Source organism: Oncorhynchus kisutch, linkage group LG1 (genome assembly GCF_002021735.2).
Source record: "Oncorhynchus kisutch isolate 150728-3 linkage group LG1, Okis_V2, whole genome shotgun sequence".
NCBI lineage: Eukaryota > Metazoa > Chordata > Actinopteri > Salmoniformes > Salmonidae > Oncorhynchus > Oncorhynchus kisutch.
In genome coordinates this window covers 35,410,337-35,431,567 of record NC_034174.2, presented here as the reverse complement: position 1 = coordinate 35,431,567, position 21,231 = coordinate 35,410,337, and the positions used below count along the sequence as shown (strand labels likewise).

General features: G+C 45.6%; 1 protein-coding gene across 2 annotated transcripts in view; it reads left to right on the top strand.

Annotated features, from left to right (window-relative positions):
• The window catches only part of LOC109895501 (sodium-coupled neutral amino acid transporter 3), an 83,133-nt gene that overhangs the window by 4,779 nt on the left and 57,123 nt on the right, over positions 1-21,231 (top strand). The window contains exons 2-5 of one of the 2 annotated variants that reach the window (XM_020489218.2): positions 18,242-18,606; positions 19,384-19,416; positions 19,648-19,732; positions 19,887-20,002. In XM_020489218.2, the coding sequence (XP_020344807.1) occupies positions 18,371-18,606; positions 19,384-19,416; positions 19,648-19,732; positions 19,887-20,002 (470 nt within the window). In that variant the 5' untranslated portion in view covers positions 18,242-18,370. The remainder of the gene's footprint in view (positions 1-18,241; positions 18,607-19,383; positions 19,417-19,647; positions 19,733-19,886; positions 20,003-21,231) is intronic. The other variant, XM_020489235.2, reaches the window with a different exon arrangement.

Sequence of the window (21,231 nt, the reverse complement as noted above, 5' to 3'; positions counted from 1 at the left end):
GTACATATTCTTTAATAATGAAAGGTACTCACTTGTCAGTCACGAGCGCGCACACACACACAACATAAAAAGGAAAACAAGTTGGCTGCCCCATGCATTCATCAACAGGAATAAGAACGACTGGAGGGAGGAACTGCTGCTTAAATGGTCAAGGGTGTTAATGAGCAGAGTGGAGTCAGGTGAGATGAGTGGCAAAGGAGGTGTTTGGCCAGAGTAGAGTTAAATCCTGGTTTCTGTCTTGAGCCTTTGTAACATGCCCTTTAAGTCCATTTGATTTGTGCTGTTCATGTAATCATGTAATCCGATCATTTAGTAATACGTTCAAACGTATATAGTTAAACATTTGACATTAATTTACAATATTAGGAGCAGTCTCAAAGTACTGAGGGACTGTATTGTGCATATCGATTTGCATAACTTCCAAAGTTCCAATGCATTCCCATAGCATAGCCAACTGGCACTATTTTATTTTCCTTATAAAAAACAAATCTGATTTCAGTCACATTTTCTTTTCCACTTCTATAATGGTAATCTTGACAGTTCAATACAGGAGGGTGGGAGGCTAGCTCGCTTTAAGGGGTGAATTGGAACAAAAACACAGACCTAAGGCACATTTCAGGGGTAAAAGGAGCCTCGAAGGGTACTACATTAGCCTCTTGAAAGCTCCTTGTATAATCTTCTCTATGGTGTGTGAGAGTCAATGGCCTGGTAAGTAGGTAGAGGGGTTCACTTTATTCCTACATTATTGGATCAAAGAATATTATCCATTTGTAATATATACCCCTCCTGCCTACAGGTATTGCTTTACCTCGGCTGGAATGACAAGTCAACGTGAAGTGAATTAGATTTTACATTTTTGAACTCACAATGCAGTGAGGGAAGACTAAGCTCCCCTGCAGAGATTTGAGCCCCAGAGACTTTTTGATGCTGTGATTTGCTGTCACTCTGAAATAATGAAATTATGGGACATCAACTTCAACAACTTGTTTTTTTGCACTCAACACTTTCACCTTAATATGATGGTTACTTGTAGCTAAGTCAGAAATGTGTGTTTGAAATGACATTGGACAGCTTTACGATTGATGTGGTTATTACATGTCTTGTAACATTATTCACTTTTGTTTCCCCACATAGCTGAATCCAGCCACTGCTTACTATGTGCTCCTGTTCAACACAATTTCAAAGTATATCAGAATGATAAGGAACAGCTCAGGGCAATAACCTAGTATGTATGATCAGCCACAGTAGTCCAGATGAATTGGAGAAATCCTAAGGCATGAAAGCCAAACTCTTTTTGAAGTACTGTTTATACATTGAAGTACTTTGTAAAACCGTAGACTGGGAGGGAAAAATGACCTGTAGTCTCTTAAATTGTCTAAACTACCAAGGCTATGGAGTTAGGAAGGTAGTTAGAAAATACTTTTTGGCTGACCAGTTTGAAGCAGGTGAAGTGATCTTTTTTTCTGGAAATGTTCATGACATCCATGTGGATTTGTAAGAGCATAGACTCAAAGATCTTTGGCCATCTTTGAACAGTTTCAAAACAGGGCTTAAAACTCATGATTTCAAGTCTTAGAAATCCCAGCACTCACACACTTTTAGATTGGCTGGAGAGAAAGTGATGAAAAGTGAGAATGCCTCTAGGTCCACCACACAATTCCATAATTTCTATTTCATAAAATTATTTCATATTCTTCTGTTGGACTTCTACACCACTGCATCGGTAAAGCTCATGTGTCTGTCTCATGTGTCTGTCACAAGTTAAGTCACAATTTAACATCCATGAGCTCAGTGTTTGCGGGCTCGTGGAAGATATCTCAGAGGAAGTGCTTAAGGGAGAGCATTGATGGAGGACACCCAGAGTCACGCTCCATAACTCAGCATTGATCAGGGTGTCATTGGGCAGGGCTATAACTAGAAGTAGGCCAGACTCCGAGACATGCCCTTACCCCTCTACTATCTCAATGGCTTCACTGTGACATCAGCAGCAGGGGTGAGGAGAGGTACTAATCTATTTAGAACAGCTGCTTGGGAACACAGCCCTCACATTGGACAGGATTCACTTCCTGGAATGTCAGGAATCAGGATGTGACTTTAAACGTTTTGAATTTGTTACCCTCAGCAGAGCCAGATCCCTCTATTTCTTTTTCCAAATAGAAAGGTCTGAGCCGAGCCAGAGCTTTGTTTTGGGTTTTAAGTTAGAGGTATGGCACACATCTCTCATTTTGTGAAGTCCTGGTAGTTATCTCAGCTGTTTTGTGGAACTATAAATGCTTTTGAAATAATTTAACCTAAAACCATTGGCAACATGTGCTCACAAGTCCTATAACAGTGGGGTTAGCCTAGCTCTAGCCCCATTTGGTACGATGGCATGTGATGTAGTCGGGTCCTCGGCGCTGAACCATGGTGGAGGCCCATCGCTGGGAGTTGTATTTCCAGCTGGATGGTTTCCCCAGTGATGATCTCTCTCCTCGTCCACATGATGAAGAGAAGAGAGAGGGAGAGAAGAGAAGATAGGGCTGGGAGCTAGGAGAGGATGCCTTTTTTGTCTGGGACCACATGTCTATGATTTGGGTGGCTGGACAATTTTTAGGCTTTGACAATTTTTAGGGACTTCCTCTGACACCGCCTGGTATAAAGGTCCTGGATGGCAGGGAGCTTCGGTCTCAGTGATGTACTGGGCCATACACACTACCCTCTGTAGCGCCTTGTGGACGGATTCCAAGCAAAATGTCAACACTTTTTTGGGGGGGGGGTATTTATTTAAAACTGCATTGTTGGTTAAGGGCTTGTAAGTAAGCACAAGTTGTAATGTATTGAAGGTTCAAAAAGGCTTCAAAAGTTTGTAACAAAAAATCTATCAACGCCTAGAAACATTTCTATTAGCTATAATCAACATAATAATTCATATTATCGGTTGCTGTAGGATTATTTTCCTGCTGTAGCAAACTGGCTCAAATTAAGATCTTACATCTGTATGCATGTTGGGTATAAATCTATGTAAGAAACCTAATATTTACTATATACTTGATCAGAAAGATAATTTCAACAATCAGAGAGTACACACACAGTTATTGATATATGCTGTGGTGTATGTTGAGGGAGAGATAGAGAGAGAGAGAGAGAGAGAGAGTTAGAGAGAGAGAGAGATAGGAGGAGGAGTATCTCAGAGGTTGACACAAATCTCTGAGTTCTTAGTTAATCTCCCATTCACCCAGCCAGCTAATCATGATGGGACTCAATGGGCCTGGAATCCCTCCGAGAGCCAGTGAGCAGGGATGGGATTAAGTATTGAGTGGGGAGAGGAGATTGGGAGCGAAAATCAAGTAGAGAGATTGTAAAGGTGAGTGTCATATTAACAGTAATAATTTGGTAGGTGCTTATATATGTGAGCCTTATTTCACGTGTGTATTACTACACAATTGAGAATTGAAAATGTGTCTTTTGTATATCCCAACTCCCCCTGAGACAGCCTCGGAGAGTGGGGTCAACACTGGATCAATTAGGTTTAACCCAGTTAACAACAAACGTTCCCACAACTTTAGAGAATGTTCCCTTAAGAGTCTCATTAGGTCATTAACTAACATTTTCATAGGAATGTTCTAGTAATGTGTAAAGACTGTTTCCAAGAGACCATTCCCTTAATGTCAAACAGAACTTACCCAGAACATAATATCAATATCAATGTTGTTGACACATTTTATTGGAATGTTGCAAAAATATTCAAGAGGGTTAGGAGAATATTCCATCAACATCACACCAAACATACACAGAACATAGTTGCCATGTTGTAAAGGGGTGCGTAACTGGCGTCAGGGAAGTCAAACGCAGGAGAGCAGAACTAGGTAGTAGCTGGAGCAGTTTAATCCAAAAACCAATGGCATAAAAATACAACAGAATATGGGTACAAAATCCGACGCGCACCAGTAACATGTGCACAAGCACTTACAACAAACAATTCCACACAGTACCCGCCCTTGATGTGCGGCTCCAGCCTCGGGGAAGACCCGGAGGGCAAGGTGCAGGGCGATCCGGATGGAGACGGTGGAACTTCCGCAGCATTGCAGGGTCTAACACGTCCTCCACCAGAACCCAGCATTTCTTCTCCAGACCATACCCCTCCCAGTCCACGAGGTAATGAAGGCCCCTCGCCCGACATCTCGAATCCAGTATGGATCGAACGGAGTACGCCGGGGCCCCCTCGATGTCCAGACGGGGCGGCGGAGGAACCCCCCGCACTTCAGACTCCTGGAGCGGGCCAGCCACCACTGGCCTGAGGAGAGACACATGGAACGAGGGGTTAATACGTTAATCTCGGGGAAGCTGTAACCTGTAACTTACCTCGCTCAGTCTCCTCAGGACTTTAAATGACCCCACAAACCGCGGACCCGGTGTCCGGCAGGGCAGGCGGAGGAGCAGGTTTCAGGTCGCGAGCCAGACCCGGTCCCCCGTCACTGCGGTGACAGTCTGCGCTGGCTTTCTGGCACAGCACGGCACGCTGAAGGTGAACATGAGCGGCGTCGAGACCAGTCGTCCACCGCAGGAGCCTTGGTCTGACTCTGATCCCAAGGAGCCAGAACTGGCTGATACCCCAGTACACACTGGATGGGGGAGAGGTTAGTGGAGGAGTGGCGGAGCGAGTTCTGGGCCATCTCTGCCCATGGCACGAACACCGCCCACTCCCCTGGCCAGTTCTGGCAATAAGTCCTCTGAAACCTACCCACATCCTGGTTAACTCTCCACCTGCCCATTACTCTCTGGGTGAGACCCCCAGACGTTCCATGAACGCCCTCCAGACCCTCGAAGTAAACTGGGGACCCCGATCAGACACTATATCCTCAGGCACCCCGTAGTGCTGGAAGACGTGCGTAAACAAGCACCCTGCGCACCAGGGATACATGCTCAGTGCGTGTAGCGGAGTAAATCAGAATGTCATCAATATACACCACCACACCCTGCCCGTGCAGATCCCAGAAAATCTTGTCTACAAAGGCTTGGAAGACTGATGGAGCATTCATCAACCCGTACGGCATAACGAGGTACTCACAATGCCCTGAGGTAGTACTGAAAGCTGTCTTCCACTCGTCTCCCTCCCGGATACGCACCAGGTTGTAAGCGCTCCTGAGATCTAGTTTGGTGAAGAAGTGCGCCCCATGCATTGACTGAATCGCTGTGGCTATGAGCGGTAGCGGGTACTGTACCTCACAGTGATCTGGTTGAGACCTCGATAGTCAATACACGTGCGCAGACCTCCCTCCTTCTTCACAAAAAATAAACTAGAGGAGGCGGGTGAAGTGGAGGACCGAATGCAACCCCTGACGCAGGGATTCGGAGGCATATGTTTCCATAGCCGCTGTCTCCGCCTGTGATGGGATACATGTGACTTCTGGGAAGTGTGGCGATGGGGTGGTAATATTCAGGGGGGATGTGCACGGTGGAAACCTGGTCTGGACTCTCCACCATAGTAGCACCAACGGAAATCGCTAAACATCTACCCGAGCACTCTCGTGACCACCCCGTGAGAGCCCTCTGTTGCCACGAGACAGTGGGGTCGTGACAGGCTAACCAGGGTAGGCCTAGCACCAGGGTAGGCCTAGCACCAGGGTAGGCCTAGCACCAGGGTAGGCCTAGCACCACGGGAAATGCAGGAGAGTCAATAAGAAAGAGACTGATTCTCTCCTTGTCATCCCCCTGCTTCACCATGCCCAGAGGAGCGGTGGCCTCCCTAATCAACCCTGACCCTAATGGTCGACTCTCTAAGGCGTGAACGGGAAGGGCACAGCCACGGGAACAATGGGGATCCCTAAGCTATGGGCGACCGATTTGTCTATAAAATTCCCAGCCGTGCCTGAATCGACGAGCGCCTTATGCTGGGAATGCGGGGAAAATTCAGGAAAGGTGACACACACAAACATGTGTCAAACAGAGGGCTCTGGGTGAGAATGGTGCCGGCTCATCTGGGGTGACACCAGAGTGTCCTGCCTACTGCCTCGATCCCCAAAGGAACCAACCCGGGACCGACCAGCAGTGTGACCTCTGCGGCCACAGATGATGCACGAGACAGAACCTCCGCCGGTCTCCCTGCTCACAGCACCTCCCAGCTCCATGGACATCGGAGCGGTGGTGCTGGGGATTGGAACCGACAGACCCCGATCTGGACATCATCGGGTAGCCAGCAGGTTATCCAACCGAATAGACAGGTCCACCAGCTTGTCGAAGGTGAGGGTGGTGTCCCTGCATGCCAACTCCCGACGTCCTCGCGCAAAAAGTCCATGGCGAACTCCTGGACGCTACTTGTCCCCTGCCTCAGGTGGTAGAGACGTTCACCCGCCGCTCTACCCTCGGGCGGGTGATCAAAGACTGGTGAAATCCTCTAAATGGTCCAGCGTCTCTTTCTCCCCACACAGAGGGTTAAATACACAACAAATAATGAGGGAAATGGAAACCAGGTTTGTAGGAAAACAAGACAAGACAAATGGAAAATGAAAAGTGGATCGACAATGCCTAGAAGACCGGTGATGCCGACCGCCGAACGCCGCCCGAACAAGGAGAGGAAACGACTTCGGTGGAAGTTGTGACACATGTTCTTAGAATATAAGATATTAATGTTCTAGACATGTTTCATGGGAACTTTGCAAAAACGTGGGGGCATATTACTTAGTTTTAATGGTACTCCCTAATCACTATGATAGAGTGAGTGTGATTTTAACAGAGCCGAGATGTACTTTGAAGTGCAAAGTGTAGCAATGCAGGTGAAATCAGTCATTGACACAGACTGGTGTAATGGGAAGATTGGAATGCCATGAACCAAGAGTTTGTGAGTTCAAATCCCAGGTGAGGACATGTTGAGTAATAATGACTGAATAAATTAATCATGTAATCATGTGTGTAAATTGAAAGCTTTGTTTGTGTGAGTGTTTCTAACCGTACCAACAGGGAAAGTACTTCATTGGCTTGGCAACAGTAACAATGTGTGATGAAGCAAGTTTTTTTGGACCATCAGGCGACGCCCTAACAACATCTTTAGTAACGTCCAAGGAACAAGATGGGAAGTAGACAACAATCTCAAAGGGACCATGACAGAATGTCTTATGTTTTAAACGTTATTGGGCACAGGTAACCTTGTTTTGTGTATGTTGGGTGTGACGTTGATGGAATATTCTCCTAACCATCAGAAAACGGGACACATGAATGTTCTTGCAATGTTGCCATAAAATGTGTCTAGAACATTAATATCTTATATTCTGAGAACATGGTAACCATGTTCTGGGTAAGTTCTGTTTGACATTAAGGGAATGTTCTCCTAACTATAATGCCAAAACATGCTAAATAAGTTCTCAGGAAGTTTTTGCTAACATACATAGAATGTTCCTGTAACTAACAGAAAACTGGACCCTCAAATGGCAAAGGTTCTCTTTCCCTAGAATTGTTTGCTGGGAAGTGCCTTGTTCAAGGGCACATTGACACCTTGCCAGCTCAGGCATTAGAACGACCAACCTTTCAGTTACTGGCCCAACACGCTAACTGCTAGGCTACCTATCTTGGGAGCAAGAGAGAGAAGAGGGTAGGAGTGTGAGGAAGAAGGGATAGAGTGAATTAGAGCAGGGGAGGGCAGTGAGTTCTTGGGGAATGGGCGATGAAAAAGAGTTCCACCTGGGCATTAGAACAGATGTGTCTGACTTTGAGGCTCTCTCTGATAGTGTCTCAGCAACCTCACTTGCCATTCAATTAATTGGTCTGTGACTGACTGGAACTACTTGAAACAAAGAGAAATCAACGGCACGTAGATATAAAGTAGAGCTGAAGGGTCCCATGTGTTGATTGATTCAGTTGTTTAAGCACTTCATTTAGCAGTCCAGTCAATGTTATGCTGCTGAAAGAACGCCAAGTAGTATGCTGAATGGAAGCTGATAGTTATAGCTGGTGCCAGTGCATCCCCCTCAAACTGAAGTATTTGTGGAATGAAATGAAAATAGCAATGTGGATAAATGTGAAGCACACCCTTGTCTGATTGCTGTGTGTGTAGAAGCAGAATAGATAGATGACAGTTCAGCCCATCCATAATGTTTACTAAGACTAGCGTTTCACAACTTTACCAGGCAGGTTTATTTCAGGTGTCCACTGCATCCATCCATCCATCCATCCGTCCATCCATATTCACACGTGCTGGTGCCAACATGCCTCTGTTTGTGACATGAGGCTATTTTTAGCAGCATAGTGAGTTTGTGTGTGTGTGACACACATGGGAGGTTAAATCCCGATTTCCCACCTGAGTGAGAGTGGCTCTAGTATAATCCAGTCATCCTAGGGAAAGACAGAGACAGGCTGTCAGAAGCCCCCAGACTCTCTTCTCCACTGTGTGCTCTTAAACACAGGGAGACACACGTCTATTTTCAGCTCATCAGAGAAATGATGTGGAAATGTGTAATCTCTTAATCTGTTGGAAATCTCTCCTCACTGAACATTCAGCCCACTAGAGAGAGATGAGATGTTTTCTAGTCAGACAGTTGTCACTCAGAGCCCTGGGGATTTCAATTAGACAGCCAGCAAGACAGAAAAAATTAAATACCTCAGTGGCACATCATGAGATTTTCTCATGGTAGCTGAATTGCATTTCTATTTGACTGTAATGCTTAAACCCTCATCTTTCTGAGGTAAGGTCTACCACAGATAATTTCCCCAGTATCTATTCTAGTGGTTAATCAAAATACAATACAGATTGGTGGGTTGTAAGGAAAACATGTATATGGAATCAAACCTCTGTAGCCACAGGGGTTTGGGAAAGTCAAAGGGCTTTGCTTATTGGATATGGAGCAGAGGCACGTTTTCCCTGCCTGAGGAGAGTACCAAAACTGCAAAAAAAAATCCCTTATTATTTAATGATAGTCCAAAGCCTCTTCAACAGATTAAGCTCAAATGAAATTACAGTGGACTAATGAAGCACAGAGCCTTGACAGTGTTGGAGGAGGGGTGCCCGATAAGTCCTTGAGCAGACTACTCACACACACACCCACCTACAGACACTCACACCCACAAGCACACCCACGGGCAATATAAGTAATCAGTGTTGGTAGATGTGGTGTGCGGGTCAGGGTCCTGCTTTGGTGTGTTTCTGGGTTCGCGGTAAACACTTATCTTCTGGTCCTCATACATCTTCCTCCGGGATGACGTCTCTTAGCCATGTTGCCTACGTCAGAGTAGCTTAGCCCCAGCAGCACAGACTGAGGGTGAGAAATTGAGGAGCGTTTTTTGGGATCAGGGCTCTTCAAGGCTTGGATAAACAAGCAAGCCTCTGACAGATTAGACAGGGAAGGAGGACATTGATTTTCTCCCACACAAAGCCTAACAATGTGACATTTGCTCTTGCGTAATTATGCCCCTATTTCCATCCCTCCACCCCCCACCCCCACCCTTACCGAACAAGCTCCTTTCCTCTGGGGACATGGTCTTCTGTCTACACAAGCAGAGACCCAACAACAACACCCATGAAACCCTGCAAGAACAGAACTCAACAGCGGTTTATAAAATCACTGCATCCACAACATCCACTGTCTTAGGGAGCAATATAGGGATCATTGCCAATAGTCATTCTGTGTCAGCCTTTCCATGTGTATCTTAATGCTGCATGCAGAGCAGTAGCAAATAAACCCCATCTATTAATAGTTGTTTATAGAGAGACCTTTAAAAATAACAGCATGTTGAAAATAATTAAACTCTCTCGATGTAATTACCTGACGCCACATGTGCACCTCCCTAGAGGTGGTGAGTAAGCCTGCATGACGTTCTCCCAACAAACTACTTCCTGTCAAATTACACACACACACACACACACACACACACACACACACACACACACACACTTTTAGGTAGCTAATCTGGGAATGTGAGGTGTTTGAGATTTAAGTGATGATGGCTGGGCAGGCAGGCAGGCTTTGCTAATTGTGTATGAAGGGTATGTGATGATGGTGGCATCATGCTGTACAAATCGTTGGCGATTGGTGTCCCGATTAAGATGAGGGAGGACCATTTTTTGGTTTAATGAGCATGGTCTTATTTCTATTACAGCATATTGGATGACTGTCATTCATATTCCATTCACCCAGCTCAAACATTAATACGTTTGGGCTACTACATGATACTCTAATTTCCCTATATCCGTCATGAGGTTGCTACAACGTAGCCTACGAATGAAAGTTTACAACGTAGGTGCACAGGTCAAGATCTTTTTGTTGACAGACCGTATACCGCCTTGCACACTCTTTCTTGCCTGCATCTAGCTGATCTAGATTGTAATAATTAGTCCAACAGTTGCAAACTATATTTTCTGTTGTACAAATGCAGGTATGTTTATCTCCATTTCGTTCCGTTTGCTTCCGTTTAAGAAAACTTTTTCAACAGAATCGGCTGAATGAATACACCCTGATCAAACGCAAACACAGAACTAGCAGCCACATACAAAGAACATGATCACACTCTCTCCTCCTCTCACATTTTCCCTTTTCTTGTGGACTTCAGTGAGCAATACAACAGCTGTCTGTGATCAGGTGACAAAACCTTTCCAAACCAGACCTTCATATCATGTATTAATTTGTATTTATTTCACCTTTATTTACCCAGGTAGGCCAGTTGAGAACAAGTTCTCATTTACAACTGCAACCTAGCCAAGATAAAGCAAAGCAGTGTGACAAAAACAACAACACAGAGTTACACATGGAGAAAAACAAACATACAGTCAATAATACAGTTGAAAAATAAGTCTATATACAATGTGAGCAAGTGAGGTGAGATAAGGGAGGTAAATGCAAAAAACAGGCCCTGGTGGCGAAGTAAATACAATATAGCAAGTAAAACACTGGAATGGTAGATTTGCAGTGGAATAATGTGCAAAGTAGAAATAGAAATAATGGAGTGCAAAGGAGCAAAATAAATAAATAAATACAGTAGGGGAAGAGGTAGTTGTTTGGGCTAAATTATAGATGGGCTATGTACAGGTGCAGTAATCGTTGAGCTGCTCTGACAGCTGGTGCTTAAAGCTAGTGAGGGAGATAGGTGTTTCCAGTTTCAGAGGTTTTGTGTTCGTTCCAGTCATTGGCAGCAGAGAACTGGAAGGAGAGGCGGCCAAAGGAAGAATTGGCTTTGGGGGTGACCAGAGAGGTATACTTGCTGGAGCGCGTGCTACAGGTGGGTGCTGCTATGGTGACCAGCGAGCTGAGATAAGGGGGACTTTACCTAGCAGGGTCTTGTAGATGACCTGGAGCCAGTGGGTTTGGCGACGAGTTTGAAGCGAGGGCCAGCCAACGAGAGCATACAGGTCACAGTGGTGGGTAGTATGTATGGCTTTGGTGACAAATTGGATGGCACTGTGATAGACTGCATCCAATTTATTGAGTAGGGTATTGGAGGCTATTTTGTAAATGACATCGCTGAAGTCGAGGATTGGTAGGATGGTCAGTTTTACGAGGGTAAGTTTGGCAGCATGAGTGAAGGAGGCTTTGTTATCATAACCACTAACCGCTACACACATCCTACATCGTTGTCACCATATTAGCTAACGCAATAGTCATAATAGCTACCAGAACTAATGCATTACTAAACCCGCTGCAATCATGCAGTACAGTGGACAGCAAGCAGTTTAGCAGTTACGCTGGCTGGCCCCGGTGGCAATACATGAATAAAACCAAAAGCTTACCATGACTTGGAAGAATTCCAGTGTTGAATAGCTATAGCCAGCTAGCTAACATAGCATCACTCTCTGTTTGAGCCGGGTGTTTGATTAGGCTAAACTCGCGAGTTGCATTCGCTAGCTAAGTAAGTGAAAGTTTAAACAAATTCCAAAAAATATAGCTCTCTCTCTCTTTTGCTTCTCCTTCATTTTTAAAGAAATTAATTTGTTCAAAACTGTTCAACTAAATCAAATCAAATCAAATCAAATCAAATTTATTTGTCACATACACATGGTTAGCAGATGTTAATGCGAGTGTAGCGAAATGCTTGTGCTTCTAGTTCCGACAATGCAGTAATAACGAACAAGTGATCTAACTAACAATTCCAAAAAAAACTACTGTCTTATACACAGTGTAAGGGGATAAAGAATATGTACATAAGGATATATGAATGAGTGATGGTACAGAGCAGCATAGGCAAGATACAGTAGATGATATCGAGTACAGTATATACATATGAGATGAGTATGTAAACCAAGTGGCATAGTTAAAGTGGCTAGTGATACATGTATTACATAAGGATGCAGTCGATGATATAGAGTACAGTATCTACGTATGCATATGAGATGAATAATGTAGGGTAAGTAACATTATATAAGGTAGCATTGTTTAAAGTGGCTAGTGATATATTTACATCATTTCCCATCAATTCCCATGATTAAAGTGGCTGGAGTAGAGTCAGTGGCATTGACAGTGTGTTGGCAGTAGCCACTCAATGTTAGTGGTGGCTGTTTAACAGTCTGATGGCCTTGAGATAGAAGCTGTTTTTCAGTCTCTCGGTCCCAGCTTTGATGCACCTGTACTGACCTCGCCTTCTGGATGACAGCGGGGTGAACAGGCAGTGGCTCGGGTGGTTGATGTCCTTGATGATCTTTATGGCCTTCCTGTAGCATCGGGTGGTGTAGGTGTCCTGGAGGGCAGGTAGTTTGCCCCCGGTGATGCGTTGTGCAGACCTCACTACCCTCTGGAGAGCCTTACGGTTGAGGGCGGTGCAGTTGCCATACCAGGCGGTGATACAGCCCGCCAGGATGCTCTCGATTGTGCATCTGTAGAAGTTTGTGAGTGCTTTTGGTGACAAGCCGAATTTCTTCAGCCTCCTGAGGTTGAAGAGGCGCTGCTGCGCCTTCCTCACGATGCTGTCTGTGTGAGTGGACCAATTCAGTTTGTCTGTGATGTGTATGCCGAGGAACTTAAAACTTGCTACCCTCTCCACTACTGTTCCATCGATGTGGATGGGGGGGTGTTCCCTCTGCTGTTTCCTGAAGTCCACAATCATCTCCTTAGTTTTGTTGACGTTGAGTGTGAGGTTATTTTCCTGACACCACACTCCGAGGGTCCTCACCTCCTCCCTGTAGGCCATCTCGTCGTTGTTGGTAATCAAGCCTACCACTGTTGTGTCGTCCGCAAACTTGATGATTGAGTTGGAGGCGTGCGTGGCCACGCAGTCGTGGGTGAACAGGGAGTACAGGAGAGGGCTCAGAACGCACCCTTGTGGGGCCCCAGTGTTGAGGATCAGCGGGGAGGAGATGTTGTTGCCTACCCTCACCACCTGGGGGCGGCCCGTCAGGAAGTCCAGTACCCAGTTGCACAGGGCGGGGTCGAGACCCAGGGTCTCGAGCTTGATGACGAGCTTGGAGGGTACTATGGTGTTGAATGCCGAGCTGTAGTCGATGAACAGCATTCTCACATAGGTATTCCTCTTGTCCAGATGGGTTAGGGCAGTGTGCAGTGTGGTTGAGATTGCATCGTCTGTGGACCTATTTGGGCGGTAAGCAAATTGGAGTGGGTCAAGGGTGTCAGGTAGGGTGGAGGTGATATGGTCCTTGACTAGTCTCTCAAAGCACTTCATGATGACGGATGTGAGTGCTACGGGGCGGTAGTCGTTTAGCTCAGTTACCTTAGCTTTCTTGGGAACAGGAACAATGGTGGCCCTCTTGAAGCATGTGGGAACAGCAGACTGGTATAGGGATTGGTTGAATATGTCCGTAAACACACCGGCCAGCTGGTCTGCGCATGCTCTGAGGGCGCGGCTGGGGATGCCGTCTGGGCCTGCAGCCTTGCGAGGGTTAACACGTTTAAATGTCTTACTCACTTCGGCTGCAGTGAAGGAGAGACCGCATGTTTTCGTTGCAGGCCGTGTCAGTGGCACTGTATTGTCCTCAAAGCGGGCAAAAAAGTTTAGTTTAGTCTGCCTGGGAGCAAGACATCCTGGTCCGTGACTGGGCTGGGTTTCTTCCTGTAGTCCGTGATTGACTGTAGACCCTGCCACATGCCTCTTGTGTCTGAGCCGTTGAATTGAGATTCTACTTTGTCTCTGTACTGGCGCTTAGCTTGTTTGATAGCCTTGCGGAGGGAATAGCTGCGCTGTTTGTATTCAGTCATGTTACCAGACACCTTGCCCTGATTAAAAGCAGTGGTTCGCGCCTTCAGTTCCACACGAATGCTGCCATCAATCCACGGTTTCTGGTTGGGGAATGTTTTAATCGTTGCTATGGGAACGACATCTTCAACGCACGTTCTAATGAACTCGCACACCGAATCAGCGTATTCGTCAATGTTGTTGGCTGACGCAATACGAAACATCTCCCAGTCCACGTGATGGAAGCAGTCTTGGAGTGTGGAGTCAGCTTGGTCGGACCAGCGTTGGACAGACCTCAGCGTGGGAGCTTCTTGTTTTTGTTTCTGTCTGTAGGCAGGGATCAACAAAATGGAGTCGTGGTCAGCTTTTCCGAAAGGGGGGCGGGGCAGGGCCTTATATGCGTCGCGGAAGTTAGAGTAACAATGATCCAGGGTCTTTCCACCCCTGGTTACGCAATCGATATGCTGATAAAATTTAGGGAGTCTTGTTTTCAGATTAGCCTTGTTAAAATCCCAAGCTACAATGAATGCAGCCTCCGGATAAATCGTTTCCAGTTTGCAGAGAGTTAAATAAAGTTCGTTCAGAGCCATCGATGTGTCTGCTTGGGGGGGGGATATATACGGCTGTGATTATAATCGAAGAGAATTCTCTTGGTAGATAATGCGGTCTACATTTGATTGTGAGGAATTCTAAATCAGGTGAACAGAAGGATTTGAGTTCCTGTATGTTTCTTTCATCACACCATGTCACGTTGGCCATAAGGCATACGCCCCCGCCCCTCTTCTTACCAGAAAGATGTTCGTTTCTGTCCGCGCGATGCGTGGAGAAACCCGCTGGCTGCACCGCTTCGGATTGCGTCTCTCCAGTGAGCCACGTTTCCGTGAAACAGAGAACGTTACAGTCTCTGATGTCCCTCTGGAATGCTACCCTTGCTCGGATTTCATCAACCTTGTTGTCAAGAGACTGGACATTGGCAAGAAGAATGCTAGGGAGTGGTGCACGATGTGCCCGTCTCCGGAGTCTGACCAGAAGACCGCTTCGTTTCCCTCTTTTTCTGAGTCGTTTTTTTGGGTCGCTGCATGGGAACCATCCCGTGGCGCTGGTTGTAAGGCAGAACACAGGATCCGCATCGCGAAAAACATATTCTTGGTCGTACTGGTGGTGAGTTGACGCTGATCTTATATTCAGTAGTTCTTCTCGGCTGTATGTGATGAAACCTAAGATGACCTGGGGTACTAGTGTAAGAAATAACACGTAAAAAAACAAAAAACTGCATAGTTTCCTAGGAACGCGAAGCTAGTTCCTAGTTTCCTAGGAACGCGAAGCGAGGCGGCCATCTCTGTCTCTGTCTTTCAGTCAACTACTCTGTCTTTCAGTCAATTATAACACATTTTATGCACTGCAGCACTAGCTAGCTGTAGCTTATGCTTTAAGTACTAGATTTATTCTCTGATCCTTTGATTGGGTGGACAACATGTCAGTTCATGCTGTAAGAGCTCTGATAGGTTGGAGGACGTCCTCTGGAAGTTGTCATAATTACTGTGTAAGTCTATGGAAGGGGGTGAGAACCATGAGCATCCTAGGTTTTAAACAATTTTTCTTTTTATGAAATTCACTGAGGAGGATGGTCCTCCCCTTTTTCTTCTGAGGAGCCTCCGCTGGTACAAATGTGCTATCTTAATTTAACCAGTTTCTCTCAGCGTGAAAATTATCATGTAGCAACAGAAAATGGGAATTATTATGTGCATTATAATTAATGGTCATTTTTGTAGGAGTTGATAAAAAAAAATGTCAAGTCTGACATTTTAAACCGGAAATTACAAACTTTATAAGCCTTTTTAAACCTCGAATTCACTACAATTTGCATTTCCTACTGCGCAGGAAACTTCTCTGTGACAAAAGAGTGATCAAATTGAGATAGAACATCTGTATGTTATTCAGGATGTGATCTCATCGCTACTGTGATTTGATCTAGATAGACCTCCTCTCATCAACACACAACCTCCTTTCTCTTATGTTTCATACTGTAATATACTGTATGTATACTGTAGGTGTAGTATTCTGGTTTTGTTCTATATGTGATATCCTGGTAAGATGTCTCCAAGTCCTTAACATGGAGATGTGTGTGTCCTTGCTGCTTACACCGCACAGTGACTGTCCTACATTTGTCATTGTAAATGTTATCTTCTTCATCGCCACACATTCTCTTTCATCTTCAGTGACTCACTCTCTCAGGGGCTTAGTGGAACAATAAATTAAGTCTTCAAACATACTGTATTCATACCGTATTCCCTGTGTCTGTGGCTAAAGATCTGCCAGGCATTCTGGCTGAATGAAAACACATTGGGTTTGTGTTTTCACACCCAGCTAGCTGAAGGAAGTCACATGTTGCTTTAGTTAATTAATCCAATGGTTAGTGAAGATGTGATTCTGCCCAATCAGCTTTGACGTGGAGAAGCTCCACCCTCTGAGTTCATCCCAGAGATCCCCCTGTGGTTCAGCCAGCCAATCACACATCCTTTCCACTTCAGATCCTCCTCTGAGCGTGCTCTCCAGCCTGTCTGTGATTCGTGAGCTCTTTGAGTGACAGAGAGACTCCTCACTGGCGATGGGCTCCTAGTGTGTGTGGCACCGCCTACCGCCCTTCCCCTGCCACACATGTGCGTGAGCGCGGGACACCGGTAGCTGCGGAATTCAAGGTGGCGTCTTTTCAATTAGGGCACAATGAATTACCTTTTCAGCCCCTCGAGTGGCCTGGCAAGCTGCAGCAAAGGGGGCCCCGGCAGTATAATGATGCTTGGCACAATAGCATCACTGTTCTCCGGCCCGTTCCCAGGAAACCACACAACATGCGCCATTGTGTGCCGTGTTTTGCTGGCTGACCACGTTGCCCGGCTTTAGCCAGAGAGACAGAGGAGCCTGGCTGTGCAATAAGGCTCACATCACAACGTGGTTGGTGGAGGCCAGTAACACAGTGACACAGGCCATGAGGGGCTGCTGCTCGATGGAGAATCAGATTTATTCACCTCCCTCAGTCTTTGATGTGCTAAAATCATTTTACGAAAAGCTACATTTAAAAGGCGGGCAGGGGAGGGGAGGTGGTGGTTGTAGGGGTGGTGGGAAGCAGGAACAGGGGGCTGCTGAGGGGACCAGGCCCAGTGAAGGGGGCTGGAGCACTGAGAGAGAGCACTGTCACTACGCTAAGCTCTTCCTAATTAAATAAAAAAATGGCGAGCTAGAACAAAAAAATTGGGAACAAAGACGCCCAAAACTGGTTCTAAGCTAGTCGTAGCTGGTTCTACTGCCTTTCATCTCCTTCTTCTGTGGGTCCCACTATGTGTGTGCCACCTTCTCTAACCCCCCTTCGCCCCCAACTCTCTATACCCCCCTACTCCATCCGCACTTTACCCCTGTTTACGCTGCATAGCTAATGGCGAAATTAGTGGTGGTGGCTTTCAGCGACAGCCAGAGAGGAAACCGAGGTAGACAGGAACCAGGAGATGTATGTCACAGGAGTCTTTCAGGGGCCTTTCAGGGTCCCGCACACCAGCAGCTCTGCTTAGACACCACTGCAGGGGACCTAGGACACAGGGGCCCCGAATAGAGGGGCCCGAACCATCCCTCACAAAGCTTAGAGTGTCACAGCTAACTGGGACCTTTTCTCTTCCGAGGAAAGAGAGAGGAAAATACCTGTCAGCTGACAACTCAATAATGCCAGAGATTCTCCCCGGAATCAAAGGTTGTTTATCAACTTAGCTTTCCGACTTCAGTGGTGGTGGCTGGTGTTTTTATCTTATGTGCTACAAACTGAAAATAGAAAGTGTTTGTGTTGTGTTGTGTTGTCTGCTCCTCTAGCGTTCTTAGAAAGCACTTTATAACTCAGGCACGTTTAACAGGGGCCTACTAGGAAGACACAGACAGACTCATTATATCTGCCAAGAGCAGGCCTCTTTCAACATGCCTCTTATAGTCGCCAGCAACTCATTTGTACTCAAGTTGTACAATTTGTATCCCAATTCTGGATCTAGATGGGTGTGTAAGATGTGTATGATATGTGTGCTTATCTGCATTTAATTAACTGTCTGTAATATTCCAGTGATTGTGAACATAATTAAATCATCAGCTGTAGGCTAACTGCCGCTTGTCTATTATTTCCTAGACTCCTGAAGGAAAAGAGGAAAAGAAAAGAGGACATCAGACACACACACACACACACACACACACACACACACACACACACACACACACACACACACACACACACACACACACATCCATCAGCACAAAGATGAGTGACGATAAAGCAGCTGAAAGCGTTGAACCTGCTCCACCAGCTCCAGCACCAGCGGCAGCACCAGCTTCAGCGGCAGCACCAGCTCCAGCACCAGCAGCAGCACCAGCTCCAGCACCAGCGGCAGCACCGGTGCCAGCAGAGATGAACTCTATTCCCAATGGGAAAGGCCATGAGCCTGGGGAGGAAACCACAGCGGCAGCCAAAATACCTCCAGGAGACACCACAGAGCAGTAAGTATACGCTCAGGTACATGATAGCAGACTACAAACATACAAAAGTATACACAGGCTTTTCATTTGAAAAAGTAGAGTATACACAGATAGAAGATAACCTCATCCCCAGGCTCATTCGCTACTGCATATAGTGTTCGACAGAGAGAGACTCGGCTGGTGGACAAGATTAGATACAAGATAGCAGACAAGGGGAAACTTTTCATCTAAAAAAAAGTAGACCCTCTGGTATTTAGGCAACATATTACATTGGCTGAGTATTAAACTATTAGTGCTGAGTGTGATGTGCTCCCTCACTGAGCTTTGTTTTGTCAGAATGTTGAGGTGAGCTCTGCGATTGGCTGCCTTGTCCTGCGGGCAGGCTGCGTGCGTGACCTACTGTACTACCCTCTGAGAGTGTCACATGTCTCCCTTCACACACCCCACAACAACAACACGGCTCTTTGTTAACTACTCCGGATATGTGTGTGGAAATGTGTGTCATGCGTACCTAGTACTGCCTAGCATCAGAGACTGCATTCCTTTGCTCTACTAATCATGAGGTCACCTCCATCAGCATACAACAGACCTGCCCCTCAGTCACAGGAAATTACATGAACTGTTTAACATACAACGTACAGTGTCTCCCCATATCCTCTTTAGTGCTTGAATGCATTAGTTTACACAGACTGTGTCACTGTCTCCATCATGGCTGCATTACTGAAGGTGTGTTTGTTGTTTTTCCTCTTTGTGCTTTCATTGGATGATGGATCGTCTTTCTCTACACTACTTTTTTAGGGAAATTGTTCCTAATAGTGTCCAAAATGTCAGGTATGTAACATTGACAAGGAAGGGATATGTTTCGGTGTACTGTTTGTCTCACCTATGACAATCACGAGTTGTGATAAGGACAGAACAGTACCATCCAGCCCCAGCCTCCTATAGCAGTAGAATGTTATCCTATATGATTCCACAGTTCTCTCAGAGAGTGTGTCCTTGAGTTGTGGTTGCATAACATTTTTTGTTGTTTAATGTGCTTATGAATGTGCTTTATTCTCACAGAAGTGAGGATCCAGAGGCTAACCTTGCAGAGAGTCAGGAGTTCCTGTCTAGCATGGAGGACAAGAAGGCCACAGGCTTCACAGACGTAAGCCAAACCAATAGGGTGCTATGGCCTCAGTGGATGTTTCAGATGAATATGTAACGCGTGTTCATTCTCTCCTTCTGTAAAGCAAGGTTGATTGTTTTAAGCATTGTGCTAACAAGCTTGTTCTCCTCTTTGTCTTTATCCATGGAATCAGTTTGAGGGGAAGACCTCTTTCGGAATGTCAGTATTCAACTTGGGCAACGCCATCATGGGAAGTGGAATTCTGGGATTGTCGTACGCCATGGCCAACACAGGGGTCGTCCTATTCCTGTGAGCCAACATGGGTGGATGGATAAGCGGATGAATGAGTTCATGATTGTAATGAACATACAGTAGCTTACATACAGTTCTACAGAGATGTGGATTCAAGTCACGTGACTTGAGACTTGACTTGGCAAAAAGAAAAAACACTTGACACTCGCCTTCGACATGAGCAGCTATGACTCTGGACTTAACTTGGACTTGAGCTGTAACACTCAAGAGACTCGAGAGACTTGGATTTTCCCCTCTCAAACGAGCAGCACCACCTTCCTCTCCTTTTAAATTCTGCATTACACCATGAGCATACATTCGTGGCAATTCTGTTGCTCAAAGCGGAGAGTCGCATTGGGTTATATGGTAAATAACTGTTAAATTCAGTTTTGCCTTGTGCCTCCAGATGCGGAAAGGCACGGGGGGAAAATAGAGTATTGTTCTATATTTTGACCGCTTCTCGCTCAAAAATATGTGCTCTGAGCAAGAGTTTCCATAAATGTTTATTCTTAGCCAACCACAGACCAAGTTGTGGGCTGGGTATAAACAATACCACTTTATTCTAATTGGAGATTTCACAATGTCAGTCAAACTGTAGCTGTACTATCACCACTAACGGTATATTTGGATGGCTTTTCTATTATTAATGATGATTCAAAAAACATTTATTTCATGATCTGTGAAATGTATTATGTAGGCCTATATACTGTATTAGTAGGCGTTATGTAAGGAAAACAAAATTAAGGACGTGTGACTTGACCTGAGCTTTGGAACGTGGGACTTGAGAGTTGCCACTTATTACTTGGGAATTGACTCGAGACTCGAAGGTTAAGACTTGAGACTTGCTTAGGACTTGCTCAATTGTGACCTGGTTCCCATCTCTGCAGTTCTATATGGTGAATGCTAAGATCAATGAGTAGGTGCATGTACACAGATGTAAACCCAGAGCATAACCCAGTCAGGCATGCTCACAGTAGCCACAGATGTTCCTCTGATTCAATTGCACTCCGTTTAGTCCCTCTAAACTGAGCTCTTCCATGGACAGAAATAGCCCTGTAATTATTTAAAGGCAATTAACCAGGTGGTAGACTGTATGTGACAGGCCTAATTGAACAGTCACTAGATTAAATGCTAAAGAGTAAATGCATCATTACTGTGTAATAGGTATCATAACTACAGCTGTGACACACTGGCAGGTGTGTAACACCTTGTGTTTCATGTGATACATGTGCATTGAGATGACTAGG